Source organism: Rhinolophus sinicus, chromosome X (genome assembly GCF_036562045.2).
Source record: "Rhinolophus sinicus isolate RSC01 chromosome X, ASM3656204v1, whole genome shotgun sequence".
Lineage (NCBI taxonomy): Eukaryota > Metazoa > Chordata > Mammalia > Chiroptera > Rhinolophidae > Rhinolophus > Rhinolophus sinicus.
Window position 1 is genome coordinate 85,906,401 of NC_133768.1, and position 22,844 is coordinate 85,929,244.

A 22,844-nucleotide genomic window follows, 5' to 3' on the forward strand; every position below is an offset into this window, starting at 1 on the left:
TTCTGGAAGTCCTCTTTTTGTGAGAAGTCTTCTTTCTTTAGTTGGGGTGTCATGGCTGCCTCAGTATCCTGAATCATTTTGACTTTGGGGAAGAGCCAGAATCACATGGTGCCAGATGCGGTGAATAAGGTGGATGAGGACATACTGTAATGTTTTTATCTGACAGAAATTGCCGTATACCAGAAGCAATGTGTAACACTGATGGAGGAGGATTTATGGCACACTTTAAATACACTTTCTCTCAACCGTAGCTCACACCCGACAGACTGCATTGAAAAAGTTGAAACTTGTCACAAACTATTACTAAGGTTCGATGCGCCACTTCTCAAATTGAAGATCCCTGCCTTTCCGTTGGATGGCACTCGGCAGCAGCATTCATCATATTTCTTGGTCACAACGAAAGGCTCTTTGTCACACATCACTTCTGGCATATGGCAATTTCTGTGCTGTGCGACTTCTGGCTCTTCCCCAAAGTCAGAATGATTCAGGACATCAAGGCAGCCATGACAGTGCAGCTAAAGACACTCATGAAAGGATTTCCACAACTGCTTCAGAAAGTGGCAAGAACAATGGGGTAAATGTGTTCGAAGCAAGGGGGAATATTTTGAGGGGGATTAATGGCAATCTGTCTTACTGTAATTTTGTTTTTAATTAAAAACATTCACCGTATGTTTTGATCACACCTTGTATGTTTATTTGAAGATCTTTTAAAGGATGATGGGATGTCGTTTCCTTACATATAATAGTGCTTAATATAGAAACCTGACTAAAGTAAACTCTATCTATTTACTCTTTCCCTTTTGATCTTTAGGTTTTTCCTCAAGGTTTTAAATGTTACCCTGGATGCTGCCTCATTCTTGATGATGTATGTTTTATATTAAAGAGACTAAGCCAGTATACATGTTATAGGCATGAGTAAAGTAAGTCTGGTAGAAATGGCCAACGCTGTTTGTTCTAGGAAGAAAGTTGTCAGAAGTGTGGGGCTATTTTCTTATGCACATTGAGATTGGGATTTGTGCTTTATTTATAGGGTTGAGTAGCACAGTAAAGATCATGTGATAAAGTACGCCTTATTGTGTGACTATAGACGTTTAAGTATTAGAGACTGACCTAGAAATTCTCTCTTTTTTTTTCATTTTACCATATATTAACTTCTTACACTTGTAAATTTCAGGAGTTGTCACAGCAGAAATGTTCAGACATATGCAGAACTCTGAAATAATTCGAAAAATGACTGAAGAGTTTGATGAGGTAACATTACCCTAAATATTTTGATAATTTTATGCGTGTTGATCTTGATTTACTCTTGAAAGTGTTCTTAAATTCTGAGTATCAGTGTTGTGGGTAAAAGCTTTAGCATTAGATTCAATCAGATGATGGCTTTATGACGTTGGGCAAGTTGTCTTAGAATCTGTTTCATCATCTGTAAAATGGGGCTAATAATACTTATTTGATAAGGTTTTTATAAAGATTGAATTCAGTAATGTTTGAAAAATTCCTTAGCATTTTGTAATGCCTGGCACATAGTAAGAACATAATAGATGGTAGCTATTATTATTGTCAAAAATTAAAATTTCAAGGAAGTTTAGAGGCTAAGAACATATCTTGAAGTATTGTAAATGGAAAATTTGCTCAATATTTGGGGAACCAGGTAGCTTAGGTAGAGGAATACACATACGTGTATACATGCATGCACACATATAAATAATTTTGTTGTTTAAAATTGTCTTGATGTTTCAAAATGAGTAGTAAGAACAATACAAATAAAAATAAATAGTAGCTTAGACTTGAGTTGATCTTTTGTCAAAGTGATATCTGTGAAGTATTGTTAACAATAAAGACATATTTAGATTTACTGTAATGTAAGCTACTTCAGGGCAGAAATTTTTTGTTTTGTTCATAGCTGCATTCCTATACCCAGTAGTTTTACTCTTCAAAACTTTCACCATAAATTTTCAATCAGAGAGCCTGGTCGCATAGGAGTTTTATTTGATCATTTTTTTCTTGCTTACTCTGATGAAGGGGCTTTCAACTATCATTCTAAAAGATAGACAACAGCTGTTAAAATGGCTTTGATGATTACTAAGTGCTGTTAATCAGTATCTAAGTAGTTAAGAGGTAATTATGAGTAATGGTATTATTTTACCCTAATGTTAAATGTTTTAGTGAGAACCTTCTTACTAAAAGGAAACAGCTACTTGAGATAAGAATCCTGAAATATGATATGAAAATAATCATGAAGTTGCTAAAAACAATTAAGATGATACATTTTAATATAGCCACTAAATATGAGCCAGTCAGAAAATATGGAAGAAAACCTTTTTGTGGAGTATTAGGACCTTATTTTCAGATGAGAAAAGTTTCACTTATATATGAAAAACACATTGTTTATTATGATAAAATTTAATTGTTAAAAAATTAATAAACTACTGATAAAATGACCTTAAATCTTTAGGATACTCTTGTCAGAAACTCAGAAGTTCTATGTAGTATTGGTCTCTCATTTTTTTTTTTTTAAAGATTTTATTGGGGAAGGGGAACAGGACTTTATTGGGGAACAGTGTGTACTTCTGGGACTTTTTTCCAAGTAAAGTTGTTGTCCTTTCAATCTTAGTTGTGGAGGGTGCCATTCAGCTTCAAGTTGTTGTCCTTTCAGTCTTAGTTGTGGAGGGTGCAGCTCAGTTCCAGGTCCAGTTGCCGTTGTTAGTTGCAGGGGGCACAGCCCACCATCCCTTGCAGGAGTCGAACGGGCAACCTTGTGGTTGAGAGCCGGCGCGCTGCAACGGAGACATCTGGCACTGGCCCATGAGGGAATCAAACTGGCAGCCTTCGGCGTTGGGAGCACAGAGCTCCAACCGCGGCCCCAGGACTTGTTTGTTTTTAATTGTTTGTAAAGAATCTTAGTGTAACTATGTTGAAGAAGATCATTTTCAATGGTTAAAGTGAATTCAGAATATCCATTTGGTCTTAAATAAAAGTAGAGGTGTTCAAAGTTTACCTCTACCTTTGCATGTTCTCCTGCCTACTTTGAGGGTTTTATTGGAGAAGAAAGATAAGGAGTCATTTCAGCTTCTGCCTGTGTTATTTCAAAAACAAGTAAAATTTTATTGTCATGTGTTTTTAAATGAAATTGCTGTTTAAAATTTTTGTTTTAGGATAGTGGAGATTATCCACTTACCATGGCTGGTCCTCAGTGGAAGAAGTTCAAATCCAGTTTTTGTGAATTCATTGGCGTATTAGTACGGCAGTGTCAATATAGTATCATATATGATGAATACATGATGGATACAGTCATTTCACTTCTTACAGGATTGTCTGACTCACAAGTCAGAGCATTTCGACATACAAGCACCCTGGCAGGTCAGTATTTGGAAAGATTTTCTAAGATTAGGGATGAAAACAATTTTCATTAAAAGAAATGAAATAATGGTGACACAAATTAATTGATTTTGTTTATAAAGTAACCACTAGGAGGGGTCGACCCCCTCACTTCTTCTCCAACCCCATGATTACTGGGAATGGGATGGTATTTTCAAGTTTCAATTGTGTAAAGGTATATTATAGTTAGTATATAGTGATTTTTTTTCGGTAAATCTACTTGATTATTATGCTACAGACAGGGGAAAAAGGTGGATGGGAATGTATTGGTTCTTGAAAGATGAGATGCTTTACCTGGGAGACCACAGGTTATTTTGGATATGTAGTCCTAATGACCATTATTTTGCCTCTGGTATGAATACTACTCCCTCCTGTTACCCTGTTTCCCCGAAAATAAGACCTAGCTAGACAATCAGTTCTAATGCGTCTCTTGGAGCAAAAATTAATACCCAGTCTTATTTTACTATAATGTAAGACTGGGTATAATATAGTATAATGTAATGTAATATAATAAATATAATACCGGGTTTTATATTAATTTCTACTCCAAAAGATGCATTAGAGCTGATTGTCCAGCTAGGTCTTATTTTCGGGGAAACATGGTATGATTGATGGTTCCTACAGGACGATGCTTGCTCTTTAACCACATCACAAAATGTTGATTTTTATGTTTCTAGTAACTTTAGGCTGAGTCAAATTGTTTGATCTTTGAATTTTAATGAAATCGAGTTACATTTTTAAGACTTACACGATTAATTCTAAGACAATGGTGTTTGGTGTGGATGTTCATAAAATCTTTTGGTTTCTCCTTTGTGCAAAAGGTAAAATTGTTGATGAATTATTACTGAATATATGCTTTTTGATTTGAGTTTGGATACATCAAATAGGTGTTAATTATTACTATAGTATTCTAAGCCTTAATGATAGAATATTTTGGTATCTACAAGTTTTTCATTTTCTAAGTGTGGGGATATTTTTTCCTTTAGAGTATTTTCCCAAAGAATTAAAGCTGTGATTAAAGATGTACTTCTGCTAAGTCTTCCATTTTTAAAAACAAAATGTAGACACTGTTCCTGTAGGTTTTTTTGTTTTTAGATTTAAAGTTCCAAAAAAATGAATGTGAACTTGCTCTATGAACTTGGTAGTATTTAATGTTAAGAACTTGGTGGTTAAAGTAAATTAAAACAAGTATGATGGTGTAAGGTGAATAATTTTAGGTCAGAATGACAAACTGGTTTGCTAAGTGTGTGAAATAGTTCCAAGCAGAAAATTAGGAAATCTCTTTTAAAGAGAGCCAATAGCCACATATTAAGATTTAGTTTTGTGTTTTTCTGTCATGCAGTGATACAAGTCTGTGATATAGTCTGGAGTAAGCTAAAGAAAACATAAAATGGTGAGATATTTCAGTTAGTAAGTTTTAAATCACAGGAGATGAGACGTCTCAGAAGCATGAAGTTCAGTCACAGAAGGTGGGGATCTGCAGGAAGTCTTTATGAAAAGCACTTTATGGAGTGTTTTAGTCTTTGTACTTCTGACTTTTTTTTTCTGTCAAATGTGGTTTTTATTCAACTGACAAGTATTTTTCTACAGCTACACTTGTGGAACATCACATGGCAAAAACAGGAGTTTTTTTTCCTTCAGACTTTTTTTTAACCTTATTAAAAATGAGATTGGTCCTAAAAATATAGAAAGAAATAAATTTAAATTCACAAAAAAACTGTACATTATCAAAAAATCACTAAAACACCACATTTGGTTGTACAAAAAGTCCCTTTTGTTATAAAAGGAATATGGAAACGTTTTGGTGTTGATGGTGTGGTTTCTTCCTGTTACCAGACTGATGGGGGAGGGGAAACAAAGGGGCAGGTGATGTTTTCTATTTTTTAACCTGCCTTCCCTACCAAATACTCTTATTTGTCAAGAAGAGAAAGTCCACCTAGCTCAAGGGGCAGTGAAGATGAGGAAAGAAAAGTGAGAAATGCCCCCTTTGATCATGCCTACCCCACGTTCCCTTCAGCCCCCACTTCATCCAACTGAGGCTAGGGCTCCACCCTACCTTAAGAGTGCCTGGTCCCTAGGGAAAGAGATGGAGCTGGGAGAGGAACACAAGGTAGGAATAGCTGAGATTTCACTACCCCATCTACCTTGCCTCCAATAATAAAATTAATCTAGTATGTTTTATACCAGGGGAAAAGTGCCATGGGGAAAAAGTAGCTCCCAACTATAACAGTTCCAAATATCTGACTATCACAAAGTTTGTTACAACACATTTAGATTAAATATTTATGCATAATATAGTCAATTCAAATATTCTTCAATCTACCTCTTATTTAAAAGCAAAAAAAAAAAAAAAAAAACCTCAAATAAAATGAAAAGTTTTGAGGTTTACCTGACAGAAAAGGCAACTTTATAAATAGGCTACGGGGCAGAAGGGGCATAAAGAAATAAGAAAGGGACTGCCACAGGACCTACACTGACCCCTTCAGTGGCTGTTCAGTGCTGCCAAGAAGTTCAAGGAATGCTCTACCTCACCTGTCACCCCTCCCCCACCAGTGGAACATATCTTGCGAGCCTTAGCTCTCTCCTTGGGCTAGCCAGCAGCTACGTCCCCAGTGCAAGTACCCGTAATGTCTGAAGGGAGGGGCCTCTCCTGAGCAAGAAAGCAGGGGCCCAGTGGCCCATGGGAGTTAGCAGCTTTCTTCTTACATGTTGGGGCTTAACTTGGGCATAGTCACATGGAGGGTAGTGGTGGACCCAGAACCCCTCCTCCCTACTCTCGTGTTCCAGAGTCTTTGTTGCTGGGGAAGGGGTCTCAGGGTATGAAATAGATAAGGGAAGGAAAGCACAACTAAACCCACAGAAGTTCATGAGGATTAAGAAACTACCCAGTTCTATCCCTCTCCTTGCAAAAGCTACTGAAAGGAGAGGGAGTTCCCGCTGAAAAATTGCACAGTTTAAAGAGGCTGGAACAGAAATGACGGGGAGAGAGAGGGGGGGAGGAGGAGAGACACAGCCTTGTACCCAGAAAAACTGTTCCTGTGATTTCCCAAAGACAAAAAGGTGATGGTTTAAAACAATGGGAAAGATGAGAAAATAAAAGATACTTGGGGAAACTGAATAGATGCCATCAAACAACACAGGGCACAATCACAGTATCCTCTCTCTCACACAAACACACACGCACACACGCACACCCTCTCTCTGTCTCTCTGTCTCAGGCCAGTTGAATGCTACCCGGCCTCCATCTTGGGGTTTGCCCAAACTCAGCAGTAGTCCCTCAGGAGTTTCCAAGAGGAGGTTTGGGTAAGAGGTGGGGGAAAGAGACTGGAAGGCCCAGGGTCCAGGGGACCTTCCTGTCCTCTCCCTAGCTACTGAGTTTCAGAAAAGGCTAGAAACTCAGCATGTGAGGAGTTTCCAACATTTATAGAGGGGACAGCTATTGGCAGAAGATGAAGACAGAAAAACAGGGACCTCTGAACTTTTTTTTTTTCCTTTGAAGGGATAAAAGATTTGGGAGAAGAGACAAAGATGAAGGAACCTGTACAAGATAGTTTTACATTACTGCATGACAGAAAATCTGACAGCAGGAAGGGAGGGAAGATGAAAAATTGAGAGAAAGAGAGAAGCAGAGCCTCCTGAACATGGAAGCAGCATGTGCAGGGCCCAGTGTCCGGCTTGACACACTTGGGAGTTAAGTCCACTTTACTGGCCGTCACTGCTGGTCCATGCACATGTACTTTTGACTTTTCATTTAGATCTTTTCTTCGTAATTTCACCATTATCTTTATGATGATATGTAGCAGAGTGGAATGAAAGGAAATCAGACACTGATAATATTCACCAACATTTATATATACTGTAGTTTAATAAAAAGCACTCAAGCTCTCCCTTCTCCCTTTGGTTACTGAGAAATCGACATGACTGCTGTGTAAACCGTAGTTTATTTAGAAAGTGAATCATGATTTCTGAAAAAGATCATTGTAGGGACATATTATAGAATATGGGGTTTGAGCATAGTCTGGGGACAGGTTACCTAGTTTTGAATCCCAGTTTAACTGCTTATGTTAACTATAATCTGAGGCAGATTTCTTGATCTCCCTGAGCTTCAATTTCCTCGTGAATGAAATGGGGATAATATTATAGTACTTAATTTTGAGGGTTGTTGTGAGGATTAGGAGATAAATCTATGAAAAGTACTTAACATAGGTAGCTGACATACAGTAAGTAAGTATTCAATACATATTAGCTGTTTTGTCATTTGTAGCAACTGTATTTTCCTTTTCTGTTAGAAGTAGAACAGCCAATTTTGTTTTTAATTGCTTTTGATCTTAAGTTGTAACTTTTTGCATCTGTGAGGCTAATTTCAACATTTTCCCTTTAAAAATAGCTATGAAGTTGATGACAGCTTTGGTCAATGTGGCACTAAATCTTAGCATTAATATGGATAATACACAAAGACAATATGAGGCAGAACGGAATAAAATGATTGGGAAACGAGCCAACGAGAGGCTAGAGCTCCTACTACAAAAGCGGAAAGAGGTAAACTTCTGTATTGACCATTTAAGCCGTTAATATGTGGCCAACTTGGTCACCATTAATTGTGACATAACTTTGCTAGTTCATCTGATAAAATTTTTTGAAAGATTTAAATTTAAATAACATTTCAAGTTGTTATGTCTAACTTAGTTTCTTGACTGTGTGAACAGGACCTTTTGCGTATATTTCTGTGTGGACTAGGATTAAGAAAGAGTTCAAGGCTTCACCTAAGGAGTCCTGGGCAAGTCTGACAAGTTTTATGCCTTAGTATTATTCATCTCTACTGTGAACATATGTCATGTGGAGGTCTCTCATCCCACTCCCCGCATAAGAACGCAGGATATGGTGAGGCCAAAAAGGAACACCCACGGAGCCATGGATAGGGGAGTCATACCACTCTCGCTGGCAGCTGGGTTGGAGACACAGGAAGCAGGAGCCACACGATCCGCTGTCTGCCTTCTGCTTTGCCAACCAGCCAACCCCCTTGCTATAGCTGCAACCCACACTTGCTAGCTCAGCCACGGTAGTTAATCAGTGGCCAGTGGCTAACTGGTTACAGCTGATGGCCATCTACTACCCGAGCCAGCACCTTTCCACGTGAGACCGTGAGCCTGGAAACTGCTCTCTGGGACTCTGTCCCCACAACATCTCTCTCCTAAGTTTCTCTGTCAGCTTCTTAGGAAGAAATAAGGTTTCATTTATGTGAAATCACTTTGAAAAATAACTTGTAAGCTATTTATGGTATCTCAGTTGGTGACTTTTGTGTAGTGTAGAGGTACTTGGTTTACATTAATGACTGACCACTAAATTGAGCTTTGAATGAGGAAAATATTTTTCCAGCCTTATGCTAAATAAAATAAAATCTTTCGATGTTGATTTTGACTTTAAATTCCTCCATTGATGATATAATATTTTGCTAAACATATATTGGGATGTTTATTTTTATTTCTAATATGCAAAGTCTGATGTCTCAAAAATATTAGTAATGCCATTGCCATTGAATTGAAATATTTGCCATGGTAATCCATAAATTAATTACTTGATTTTGACATTTTGGGTGGGGGGTAGCTGAAATTTTAGTTGGTGTTTCCTGAGTCGATAACTTTTTAAAATGCCTTGACTCAAGAAAAGCCAGAAAAACCTTTCCCATACTTCCCCAATGCCTAACTACCTCTTCATTTTCATATAGTTTGAAATGAAGAATTGACCTTTTTGCCCTTTCATTTAGTTAATAAATTTCATCAGATGATTTATTAGGTGAACATAATGCATGTCTTAGTCCTTGAAATTCTTAAACATAAATTTAAGATTGGGAACACAGAATGAGTGGATATAGGTAAAAGGATTTTGAGATTAAAATTACATGTACAAATATAAGATATTAATACTTCTAGATTAGGGTTAAGTTTTTAAACATGCTGAAAGACCGCCTGTACTTTACCTGTGCTAATGAACATAAGAAGTGCATGCCCTTGTTAGCATTATTTGTAAAAGCAAGTTTATATTTATGGAAAGAAAAAAGTTTTTTTTGTTTACAAAAGCATAGAACATAATCTAAAAGCTAATTGATACTTAGATTGTGACAGATTTTTCTCTTAACTCTCAAGTTCTGCATTGAAAGTGTATGGGAATAGATAAGTCGACCAAGATTTGAAACGTTAGTTAACTTGATTATTTCAGGTGAGCTTTATTTCCCTGAAAAGAATTCAGCAGAGCCACAAATTTACAACCAGCCTGTTTTACTCAAATCCTTTTGTTTTTTGATCAGGCATGACTTAATACAACTCCTCTTTTTCAGACAATAAAGACTGATACAATATAATCAAATATTGTTATGCTTTTTGATAATGAATATATGTATATATATTATGTAATATATATGTATTATAGTAAACTACTTAACAAATTTCTTTATATATCCTTATACAATGGAAATTTGTGAGCATTAGAAACAAATTAATCTACCAGCCAAGCATTAAAATCCAAGTCAGATATTCCAGATATCAAGGGACTTTAGCTACCTGATTGTCGTGCGGGGAAGCCTGCAGGGTCTCTGGTCCCGCTCCCCACATAACGCAGGATATGGTGAGGCCAAAAAGGAACACCCACGGAGCCATAGGTAGGGGAGTCATACCACTATATTCTCTCTGGCGGCACTATACTCTCACTGGATGCTGGATCCACACTGTCCGCAAACCGCCATCCACACTTGCCAGCCCAGCGGCCATCTTCTTGCTAGCCCCCATTCTCTCTCTCCTCTCCTCCGTAGCCGCAGCAGTTATATTAGCGGCTAATTGGCTAACTGGCTACAGCTGACGGCCAATCAGCCACAGTTGACAGCCATCTACTACCCGAGCCAGCACTCCTCCACGTGAGGCTGAGAGCCTGGAAACTGCTTTCTGGGGCTCTGCCCCCACACTCCACCCCTACAGGCTCTCTCCTCACAATCTACGCGACAAGCGTCTTCCGCGAGGGGCCCTGTGCGAGGAGCCTGGAGGTGAATGCAATATCCTGGACATAGCCAGGCTCTCTGGGCACAGCCAGGGTTTCTCCGGGCACCACCAGTACTTCTGGGCACGGCCAGACTTCCTGGACTTCTTAGGGTACCACCTGTCTTCCCGGACACAGCCAGGGTCTCTCAGGGCACCACCAGTACTTCTGGGCACAGCCAGACTTCCTGGACTTCTTAGGGTACCACTAGTTTCCCCGGGCACAGCTAGGATTTCTCAGGGCACTGCCACTCTCTGTGGGCACAGCCACACTTCCTGGACACAGCCAGGGCTCTCAGGGCACTGCACGACAAATGGAGCAGTGAGCAGGGTCCCCCGCACGACAAATGGCGCAGCGAGCAGGGTCTCCCACATGACAAATGGCGCAGCGAGCAGGGTCTCCCCGCATGACACTGATATACAACACCTGTCATTTTTTCTGTGGTTACTTTTGTCTAGTGGAATTAAAAATGAGGTGTAACCACCAAAAAAAACACTGGCGAAACCTGTATTTGTACTTGTAACAACTTTTTAGATGCTCTTTCGGTTGTCTTCTATTACAATTGAAAATAAACTGTTTCTTACAGCTTCAAGAAAATCAAGATGAAATAGAAAATATGATGAATGCAATATTTAAGGGAGTGTTTGTACATAGATACCGGTAAGTCAGGACAGCTTTTGTTTTATGTAATTCTACTCTATTCAAATTTGAAAGATTTAGGCAGTGTAAGTTAGTGGAAAGAGCATTGGAGCAAGATCAGTGTTAGAATCTAAGCTCTTCCACTGATTGAGACACTCAAGGCAATTTATTTAACTGTTCTGAACTTGATGTTTCCTATCTGAAGAATGGGGTAGCGTTGTTCTTGACTTGCAGCTACTCAGCAAGTGGAAGCTACTGCTGTTATTAGGAGTCAGGTTATAGAATATTTCATTGTTTGGGGATGTATTAGGTTAGTAGAGACTGTGCATGCTGACTCCTGACTCTTCTCTTCCGTTTGAATATCAGTGGGAAAATTTGGATAGATGAGAGACGTTTTCTTTTGCTGTTTTGAATTGGTAGAGGAAAGAAATAGGTAATCTTACCATTTCTGCTTTAACCTATTCTTTAAATGTTGGTGGCATTCTTATTCGACTTCCTCATTTCCTCAACTTGGTGGGTATTGAATCAGGTTAATACTTTCTTTGTTATGTCCTCTTGTTCATTCTTACCTTTATTTCTGTTGGCATTACCTTAGTCTATTCCTTCATCATTCTCCTGCCTAGAGATTTTTGAAATTTTCCTAAAACGTCTTTTTATTGCACCATTTCTCTGCTCAGAAGCCTTCAGTGACTCACAGGGTGAATTAAAAATAATTTAGTCTAACATTAAAATCCAAACTGAGCTTAGCCTCAGTTTTATGTGTAACTAACGCTTGCCTGGAAAACTATGCTTTAACCAGAGTAGTGTGCCTGCTCTCTTCTGAATACACCATGCCCAGTGGGTGTGAATGAAGGCTGGGATATGGCATGGTATAAAAGGAGGGGATCAGATTTTGTTTGTAGTTTTATTTAATTTAAAATATTTATGTGGTGATAATTGTGCTTTGCCGACTACACTGCAAACTTGGCATTCAGGGGCCATGCTTCAGTTCTAGTTTCAAATCCCCAGTAATACTAAAGATAGTGGTGTGGTCATAGTAGGTTTGAATTATTTGGCATCTCTTGAATAAAACACAAGTCCTGTGATATAGTGGTATTCATATGCATAATTTTTCCTTCCTCCATTCAGCGATGCAATAGCTGAAATCCGAGCTATTTGTATTGAAGAAATTGGCATTTGGATGAAAATGTATAGTGATGCCTTTCTTAATGACAGTTATTTAAAATATGTTGGTTGGACTATGCATGATAAGGTAAGATATGCCCTACTGATAGTTTGTCTGTCTACGCACAGACAGCTATCTGCAGCTCTCATTCATAAAGTTAACCTGCATGTAGGTATTACCTGGTACCATGTTCCTAATAGGCCCCTCTCCTTTATTCGGTTCTGTCTGCATCATCTGTACCACATAAAGTCCTCTAGATTTTTGAATCTTGGCCACTGATTCTGCCTTTAATGATAAAATAATTTTTGTATTGAAATATTTAAGATCATGTAGGTGATGGTGATGAGGCATTTCCTAGAGCAGTAAGAAGAGTCCTTACTTTGTTAGTATGTGAGTGCTGTATTTTTAAAATTCCTCTTTTGATAAATGTGTATCTTAGTCAGATTATAAGTTACAACTTGGTCTCTGACTCTGTGTGTGTGTGTGTGTGTGTGTGTGTGTGTGTGTGTGTGTGTGTTAATCTACCTTTCTCTGAGGCTGCCTCTTCACTGGCCTTGAAGTTTCCTGTATATATTCCTTATGAATAGTACTTTCTGTAAAGATATACTGTGAAATAGGCTACTATCATCTTTCACAATAGTGTTTCTCTGAAAAATTTTTATTTAACCTACAGAAATAGTAGCCCCAAAGACATGTAGTCTTAAATGTATGTATTGATTCCTATTTTTATGTTATCAAAGATAAGTTACTGGAAAAATGCTATTGTATAGAACATATTTAAAATTTTAAAGTAGAAAGTGTTGTATGTATCTTGAATAATCAGGTTGAAAATATGTAAAGTTTTAATGCATTTTTCTTCTTGTTTCATTTAGCAAGGTGAAGTAAGACTCAAATGTCTCACTGCTCTACAAGGGCTTTATTATAACAAGGAGCTTAATTCCAAACTGGAGCTTTTCACCAGTCGGTTCAAGGTTAGTATTAAGTATTTAAAAATTACCTATTAATTTGAAAATATTTTTCTTTTGCTTTCCTGTTAAAAATATATTATTTTTTTGTCCTTAGGATAGAATTGTGTCTATGACCCTTGACAAAGAGTATGATGTTGCAGTACAAGCAATAAAATTACTCACTCTTGTTTTACAGTAAGTATGTGTTTATTGCATATTACTAATGTCCAGATACCTAAATATTACTTTAGATTATTTGGGTTAAATTTATCTAGATCTAAATTTTAATAACTTTGTCATGGGGTTTTACAGCTACAAGTTTAATTTTCTCATATAAAGTTGAGAAAATAGGAAGAGGAAACCAATGGAGTAGAAAAAATCTGAGCTAGGAATTCATGTGTCCCTTTCTCTTGGTCAGTTTCCTTTATATTTTACTGTCTTAGATGTTCTTGAAATAAAGTTAAACACTTGAGTGTATAAATGTGCCTATCATATTTTGTCACACTTTTAGAAGTTAATATTTACTAAAACTTACCTGTAAACAATCTGAATTTGAACATATTATGTTAAAATGCAATTGTGATGCAATTCATTTTTTCTGTTTGAAAAATTATGGTAATATAGATAGCATACAGGTTACCATTTTAAACATATTTAAGTGCAGTTCAGTGGCATAATGCACATTCACGTTGTGCTGTCATCACCATTATTCATCTCTTGAACTCTTATCACCCCATACTGAAACTCTACTCATTGAGCACTAACTCCCCATTCCAACCCCACATGAATCCCTGGTGACCACTGTTCTACTTTCTATCTCTATTAATTTAACTATTTTAGATACAGAGTCTGTCCATGTTGTAGCAGATACCAGAATTTCATTCCTTTTGAGGGTTAATAATACAATGGCATCTATCAGTGGACATTTAGGTTAACATGATCCAAATGATAACTGTAAAAGGGTCTTTTTTTGAATCATAACATGCAAATTCTGACACTCATGGGTAATTCATTAAGAGTATCCAGCAAAATTCTGATAAAAACTAATGAGAGATTACTGTCCGATATGATTTTAAGTCATATTGTAAAGTAATAGTAATTTTTAACTTTGGTACTTGTGTGTGAATAGGCAGAGATCAGTGGCACAGAATAAAGAATACTAGAGACAGACAAATGCAAATGCATCCAGGAACGTAGTATAGGCTGAGGGTGGCATTTCTTATGAGAAAACAAATGGTTTTGTGACAACTAGATTCCATTTGGGGGGAAATTAAATTGGATTCCTATCTAATTTCTTACACGAAAATAATTTTTAGATGGATGACATGATTAAATGCAAATAAATGAAACCATTAAAGTACTAGATGAAAAATTGGGGAAGATTAAACATTTTTATTTTATATGTAAAATGAGGAACATCTTTCTCAGCATGACATAAAACCTAGACATAAAACAATCATTGAATTTACATACAAAACTAAAAATGTATTTATTACATAAAATACCATAAACAGAACAAATGACAGATTGGGCAAAATATTTGTGTCACAGGAATCAATTTCAGTAAATCAATAAGAAGAACAGAAACCCGATAGGAAAATAGTCAAACATTAGTAACCAGATTATTGACAGGGAAGAAAATAATTTGTTTAAAATTTACTGGGGTGACAATGGTTAGTAAAGTTACATAGGTTTCAAGTGTACAATTCTGTAATATATCATCTGTGTATCAAATTGTGTGTTCACCACCCAGAGTCCGTTCTCCTTCCATCATCATATATTTGATCCCTTTTACCCTCATCTACCAGCCCCCTACCCCCTTACCCTCTGGTAACCACTAAATTATTGTCTGTGTCTATGAATTTTTGTTTCTTCATTTGCTTGTCTTGTTCATTTGTCGTTTTCAGCTTTATATACCACATATCAGTGAAATCATATGGTTCTCAACTTTTTCTGTCTGATTTATTTCAACTAGCATTATAATCTCAAGATCCATTCATGTTGTCACAATTGGCACTATTTCATTTTTTACGGCAGAAGAGTATTCCATTGTGTATACCACATCTTTATCCACTCATCTATCGAAGGAGACTGGTGGTTTCCATATCTTGTCCACTGTAAATAAAGCTGCAGTGAACATTGGAGCACATATATCTTTACGAATAGATGTTTTCAGATTTTTGGGTGAATATGCAATGAGATATCACCTCGCACCTGTTAGAATGGTTATCATCAACAAGACAAATAATAACAAGTGTTGGAGACCAAGGCTGTGGAGAAAAAGGAACCCTCATACACTGTTGGTGGGAATGCAGATAGGTGTAGCCTCTATGGAAGGCAGTGTGTAGTTTCCTCAGAAAATTAAGAATGGAATTACCATATGACCCAGCAATACCTCTCCTGGGTACTTACCCAAAATAAAAATTTAAACATGAAAAGATGTTTAGCTATACTTTAGAGAAATGTATATTACAATGAGGCCATTTTTTACCTATTGCTTGACGGAGATACAAAAGTGTTTGGTAGTATACTGTATTGTTGAGACTGTGCAAATAGGCCCTTATACATTGTTGATGGGACTATAAGTTGATAGAACTTCCTTGTTGAAAAGTTCTGCAGTATCTATGCACATTTATACAAAATGGACTACATTGTAGTCATTAACCAGAAGCCATCTCTATTTGTACTGATATTTTCTGAGAATTCACTTAACTGGGGACATTTTGAGCAGTGTTAATTATTGTATTTTTCTTTAATGTTTAATTGCATTTAAAGATTACAAATCTATACATGTTATTAAAAACATTGAAAAAAATCCTGAAATACATAAGAAAGTAATAGTGCTTTACATACATTTCAGTAATTTCTTCTCCCTTCCTCCTTAATACCTTAAAGCCATTTTTTCCTCGTTTCTGATACTGAGATTTTTATGAAGGGTGATAGCCATTTATGTTGGTTCAGTCATATATTCAACTAATAACTGAAACTTGTAATGAACATTCCTTACCAAATAGTTAAAATGAGTGAACTGCTACACACTTACTGTACTTTAACCGATGTGATTCAATGTTTTTTCCTATATTTTTCAATATGTTTTCCTATATTTTTATATGTTTATAACAAGTGATTTTTCAAAAAATATTCCAGTATTATACATAGAGTAATTTAAATCAAAATGTTTTTTGAAACTTCAACATTTTGGTTTTGTTTCTCTCAAACAGAAGTAATGTTTTGGAAGCGTTTTTTGCAAAAATCTTCTCCCATTCTGTTGGTTGCCTCTTTATTTTGTTGATGGTTTCTTTTGCTGTGCAGAAGCTTTTTAGTTTGATATATAGTAGTACCTCAGTTTTCGATTGTCTCCGTTGATGAACATTTCAGTTTACAAACTCCGTAAACCTGGAAGTAAATGCTTCAGTTTTCTAACATGCCTCGGAAGTGGAACATGTCACGTGGCTTCTGCTGAGTGCAAGACCCTGAGGCCTAGCTGTCGGCTGTTTTTGAACGTTTCAGAATTCAAACGGTCTTCCGGAACCGGAAGGATTTCGTTAGAAAACCGAGGTACCACTGTAGTCTCATTCATTCAAAATGTATAAGGAACTCATACAACTCAACAAGAAAAAAACAAACAATCCAGCTCAAAAATGGGCAGAAGACCTGAATAGACATTTTTCCAAAGAGGACATACAAATGGCCAATAGACATATGAAGGAAATGCTCAACGTCACTAATCATCAGAGAAATGGAAATAAAAACCACAATGAGATATCGCCTCACACCAGTTACAATGACTGTCATCAGCAAGACAAATAATAAGTGTTGGAGAGGCTGTGGAGAAAAAGGAACCCTCATACACTGTTGGTCGGAATGCAGATTGGTGCATCCACTATGGAAGGCAGTTTGGAGGTTCCTCAAAAAATTAAGAATAGAATTACCATATGACCCAGCAATTCCTCTCCTGGGTATCTTCCCAGAAAATCTGAAAACATTTATCTGTAAAGATATACATGCTCCAATGTTCATTGCAGCTTTATTTACGGTGGCCAAGACATGAAAACAACTGAAGTGTCCTTCCATAGATGATTGGATAAAGAAGATGTGGTATATATACACAATGGAATACTATTCTGCCATAAGAAAAGATGAAATAGTGCCATTTTTGACAACATGGATGGACCTTGAGATTATTATGCTGAGCAAAATTAGCAACAGAAAAAGTTGAAAACCATATGATTTCACTGATATATGGTGTATAAAACTGAAAACAATGAAAGAACAAGACGAACAAATGAAGAAACAAAAACTCATAGACACAGACAATAGTTTAGTGGTTACCAGAGGGTAAGGGGGGTGGGGGGTGGGAGATGAGGGTAAGGGGGATCAAATATATGGTGATGGAAGGAGAACTGACTCTGGGTGGTGAACACACAATGGGATTTATAGATGATGTAATACAGAATTGTATACCTGAAACCTGTATAACTTTACTAACAATTGTCACCCCAATAAACTGTAATTTAAAAAAGAAGTAATATTTCGTTGGACATCACACTTCTGGAAACCTTGAGCAGAGTAGAGAATCGAAAAGCATCTGAGGTCCTCAATTAACCTTCTAATGTAGTTAGTCTTTTCTCTCTTGTGGTGGTCCCCTGTTTCTTAATTTACATATAATGGTAAAAACTCAGATTGTTTAGCTCACAATGTTAGAAGGGAAAGAGGTGCCAGAGGCTGGGACTTCAAATGCAGAGTCCATAAGAGAGGAACTCACCCAGGTTTGCCCTGGGGTACTCTGGTTGATGGGCCTAAGAATGACTTTCATTTACTAAGAAGATTTTGTTAGGTTCATTTTGTTCTTTAAAATAAGATCAAGAAAATGAGCACTACGTTTTAGTAAGATTTTTCTAATGATAGATTGTAATCGAAAGTCTTTAGCACTTAAATTTTAATTAATTTGTAAATCCATTTCTGTTGCCTTACATGGCATTCAATATATGGTGGATCAAGTATTCTTCATCACCATGTAGTAACTGGGGTATTGGTATATTTTAATGTTCCAATATTGTTTATTTCCTTAATATTATTATGAAATATATGCAGTGTTCTCTGTAATTATTAACTCCAAGCTCTTAGTATGCCACCACTTTCTTTAATACATTAATTTATATTACATTTTCTTCATTTCCTTTTACTGTGTCATATTATTACATCTCACCATACATGTTTTTCCTTAATCGATTCTAATTTTACCTCTGTTGATCTTAGACGTTAACAAAATACTCAGCCCTTTTGTCAGGACACGCTTTTACTGACAGACTATAATCAAATAATCAAACAGATTTCTTCTGTTTTTTTTTTTTTTCTTAACACAAGTTAATGAAAGTATGAGCATGGATTTTTGGACTAAATATGCTTAAAATTTTGGCATTACTGAAAAAACTGCTGCTTGTTTCTTTGTAGGAGTAGTGAAGAAGTTCTTACTGCAGAAGATTGTGAAAATGTCTATCATCTGGTTTATTCAGCTCATCGACCAGTAGCAGTAGCAGCTGGAGAATTTCTCTATAAAAAGTAAATCTCTATTTCTATTATTCATTTTCGAAAGTGTACTTTTAGGACAGTAGTTTATTGTGCTATAATTCACATTAAAATATATGTAATTTATTTTCTTAACTATTCAGCATAGGTCAAATTAGAAGTTTCACATTTTACAAATATTTCCTTTAAAAATTTCCATTTCCCTTCTCCAATTCCTTTGATTTATTTAAGATAAATCTTCAAAGGGAAACGCACCCATGTCTTTTAGTCGAAATGCTTAAAATAGATCTAATTATATCATAATGTTAAGGCTGACCTCTTCCTAATTTTTAATTTTTCCTCTGATGTCAACTTCCCCCCCCCCAAATATACCCATTTGGGTTGAAGCATTTATTAGAAAGAGTATATGATATAAAACATTCATACTATTCATTGTTATCCAATGATAGTTCTCTTTTGTTATTTATAAGGAAAAACAACATGACATCCATAGAAAGTGGTCTCTAAGTTCAGATTTAGGGATAATTGTTCAAGAAGGATAGAAGGAAAACATAAGTTCAGTTTTAAAGAAGAATATTTATCATAGGTTTATATGCATAAATGGCATAGGTTAGTCATTGTAATACTTTTATGAAACGAAATGGTTGCATAAAATGCAACAAGGTTTTTAAAAGGAAAAATTCACAACTCAGTAAAATTAACTTGAGAAGTTAATTTAAGAGGGCTTAGAGTTACCATCAGGTGTAAAACGGAAAAGGTTTATGGCAATTATTTACTTTGGTGTAATGTTGGACAATGTACCCACCCAGCTCCCATTTACTCCTTTGTTAGGTGCTTAAATATGGAATCAAGACAGGTTTTCTTGTTTTGTTTTTGATTAGGAAATAATTGATTTTTGATTTAAAAGTAAATATTTTTTATTGACGTAGGCTCTTCAGTCGTAGAGATCCAGAGGAAGATGGGCTGATGAAAAGAAGGGGTCGACAAGGTCCAAATGCCAACCTTGTTAAGACATTGGTTTTTTTCTTTCTGGAAAGTGAGGTTAGTTAATGTTCATTTTATACTTATGTCAGTTTTTTTAGGATATTCACTCTATGTTCATGCAGGATATTGGTCTCTCTATTTTTTTTTATTTGAAATGTTTTTGCCAGGTTTTGGCATCATTGTAATGCTGGTCCTCTAAAATGAGTTGATAAGCTCTAGGGCTATTTAAGCTTCACAGAATGAAGAGAACACTTTCCTTATATATTGAATTGATAAGTAAACATGTATTTTATGTTTTAAGTAACCATCATCACTACCATTGAGTTAAAATAAATTAGTAGTATATTTTATAATAGAGAGTGGTTAGCGCACATAATATTGAGTCCAAATAGGCACTAAATATGCGTGCATTTATTAATCTTTTAAAAAAATAATTTTCATGTTAATTTAATGATTATTGTAAGAAATGTTTAATGATACTAGCTAACAAGGTTTACTTGGACACAGCAAGCTAAGGCAGTTTGTTCTTGGTCCTTTCTTCTTTCTGACCTCAAAAAGCAAATTGCTTGAGGTTGTACATGGTCCACTAAGCTTACATTCTTTTGAGTTAAGGCTAGTATACTGTTTGTCTAAGATTACATTGCTCTTTTTTCGTTTTAGTTACATGAGCATGCAGCATACCTTGTGGATAGCATGTGGGACTGTGCTACTGAGCTCCTGAAAGACTGGGAATGTATGAATAGCTTGTTGCTAGAGGAGCCACTTAGTGGAGAAGAAGGTAAGGATGTTTAATTAGGGTATTTTTGTTGTTTAGACAGTTTTGAAAATAGATTTTACTTATTCCATTTGTTCATCTTTTAGTGTTAAAATAATTGAGTGAAAACCTTACTCTGAATAATTTTGTTTTCATACACACGAATATTGTGCTAAGTAAAAAAATGTAGTTGTCAACATTCCTGAATTTTTTTTGGTATATGTGTTCATATTTTCTTTGCTCAAATTATGCATCACTGGTGTGCAGATATGTAATGTTTAGGAAGGTTTAACTTGTTTTAATCCTTTCTGTGATACAATAATGGGATTCTCTTTAGTACATGAGGTCAGATTCTGTCACAGGTGGAAGGAACTGTTATGTAATAATTATAAATGGCATATAGGGAAAAGAAATAAGTTGACTCTTTCTGATTTTTTCAGCACTAACAGACAGACAAGAGAGTGCTCTGATTGAAATAATGCTTTGTACCATTAGACAAGCAGCTGAATGCCATCCTCCTGTGGGAAGAGGGACAGGAAAAAGGGTATGCCAATATATTTTCAGTATCCTAAACTATATTTTTCTTTTTTCAATGTTTTATAAAATTCTTATTTGCAACCATAGAACCAAAATTTTTGAATGTTACATTTTATTTTTCAGATGATCTTTGCTTATAAATTATGTGTTATAAGTAAATTTTAAAGCATTTGGAATTTAGGAAATTTGAGTTTCTTCCGTAAGATACTTTATTAGTTACTATAGGAGATACAGTGACTGACAGTTCTTGTCTTCAATAGTGAATATAGTGCACCATTTTAGAGTGGTACATTTGTCTGTTCTGGTTTATTTATAGATTTGCCTTGTTTTAAGAAAAACATTTTAAAAACAATAATTATTCATTAAAATGGGGAAATTCCTATTTCCTGGGATTATATTTTAATGTACTATTGCAGTGTTCACATATACTATTTGCCTTGTAGACCAACAGTTCCACAGGGTTTCATACTTTTTTTGATTGTGGAGCACACATATACATTTTTATATTGTGACCTAGTACATACCTATATATGTAAGTTTGTGTGTAAATGAAACAAAATTTCATCAAACAGTACTGAAGCTTATGGTGTATGCTATATACCCTTTCTGTTTTCTAATTGCTAGTAGTAACTTACTATGTTGAATTCATAACCCATCAATCATGGCCCACAGCTTACAGTAGGCTGAAATGCTATTATTCATTCCCATTATTACATAAGCTCCTAAACTATATTTCCTGTTCCTACCGTGTTTCCCTGAAAATAAGACTGCGTCTTATATTAATTTTTGCTCCAAAAGACGCATTAGGGCTTCTGTTCAGGGGATGTCATCCTGAAAAATCATGCTAGGGCTTATTTTCTAGTTAGGTCTTATTTTCAGGGAAACATGGTAACTGCTTCTCCTTTCATCCAAAAGTAGAGTTGGTTAGTGTAACTGGGTATTGATTTTGCCTGTAGAATTATTCAAAGTTTTTGTTGTTGTTGCTGGTGTTATTTTAGGTGGTTTTTTTCTTATACTGTGCGAGTTACTCTCTTTGTCACTTTTGGGTTTCAAGTTTATAGTAGAACTTTTTGTATCCATCATTTAAAAATTTATTACTTACCTAACAATGTTAATGACTAAATAAGTACTTAAAATATTGTGTTACTTTAGGTGCTGACAGCAAAGGAGAAGAAGACCCAGTTGGATGACAGGACAAAAATCACTGAACTTTTTGCTGTGGCCCTTCCTCAGTTATTAGCTAAAGTAAGTTTGTGTCAGTATCAGAATGCTGGTAAGAAATTACAGTTCAAATTTACAGGTATAAAACAAACAGGTCATGGGGATGTAATATACAGCATAGGGAATATAGTGAATAATACGATAGCGTGGCACAGTGTCAGTTGGTTGCTGGACTTATTATATTGATCACTTCTTTAGGTATATAAATGTATGTAAATGTTGAACAACTATGGTGTACACCTGAAACTAATATAATATTGCATGTTAGCTATATTGTAATAAAAATCTTAAAAAAAAAGAAATTACAGGTTTTGTTTGGAAATGCTACACAGAATTTTATCAATATTTATTTACCATTATTGTGATGTTTTTGACATGAGTTTTTTTTTTTTTTTCATTTCAAAGTACTCTGTAGATGCAGAAAAGGTGACTAACTTGTTGCAATTGCCTCAATACTTTGATTTGGAAATATACACCACTGGACGATTAGAAAAGGTATGGCGTTTTCTGTGTATAAAAATACCTTGAAGAAAAATTGCTAAGTTTATTTCATCCCATCATATTGTTTGTTTACATTTTTGAAATACATAAAGGAAACATCTTACTTGTCTTTAGTATTTTAGATAAGTTGGATTAGGAGAATAGTACCAGTGAGGCTTCCTTT

At 35.8% G+C, this 22,844-nt stretch overlaps 1 protein-coding gene across 8 annotated transcripts in view; it reads left to right on the forward strand.

The window, feature by feature from the left end:
* The window catches only part of STAG2 (STAG2 cohesin complex component), a 124,661-nt gene that overhangs the window by 62,175 nt on the left and 39,642 nt on the right, over positions 1 to 22,844 (forward strand). For all 8 annotated transcript variants that reach the window (XM_019718171.2, XM_074324155.1, XM_019718173.2 and 5 more), the window contains 13 exons: positions 1,175 to 1,251; positions 3,156 to 3,360; positions 7,766 to 7,917; positions 10,991 to 11,064; positions 12,172 to 12,295; positions 13,081 to 13,179; positions 13,271 to 13,350; positions 18,610 to 18,717; positions 19,614 to 19,725; positions 20,329 to 20,446; positions 20,863 to 20,966; positions 22,112 to 22,204; positions 22,586 to 22,675. In XM_019718171.2, coding sequence (XP_019573730.1) covers positions 1,175 to 1,251; positions 3,156 to 3,360; positions 7,766 to 7,917; positions 10,991 to 11,064; positions 12,172 to 12,295; positions 13,081 to 13,179; positions 13,271 to 13,350; positions 18,610 to 18,717; positions 19,614 to 19,725; positions 20,329 to 20,446; positions 20,863 to 20,966; positions 22,112 to 22,204; positions 22,586 to 22,675 — 1,436 coding nt within the window. The remainder of the gene's footprint in view (positions 1 to 1,174; positions 1,252 to 3,155; positions 3,361 to 7,765; positions 7,918 to 10,990; positions 11,065 to 12,171; positions 12,296 to 13,080; positions 13,180 to 13,270; positions 13,351 to 18,609; positions 18,718 to 19,613; positions 19,726 to 20,328; positions 20,447 to 20,862; positions 20,967 to 22,111; positions 22,205 to 22,585; positions 22,676 to 22,844) is intronic.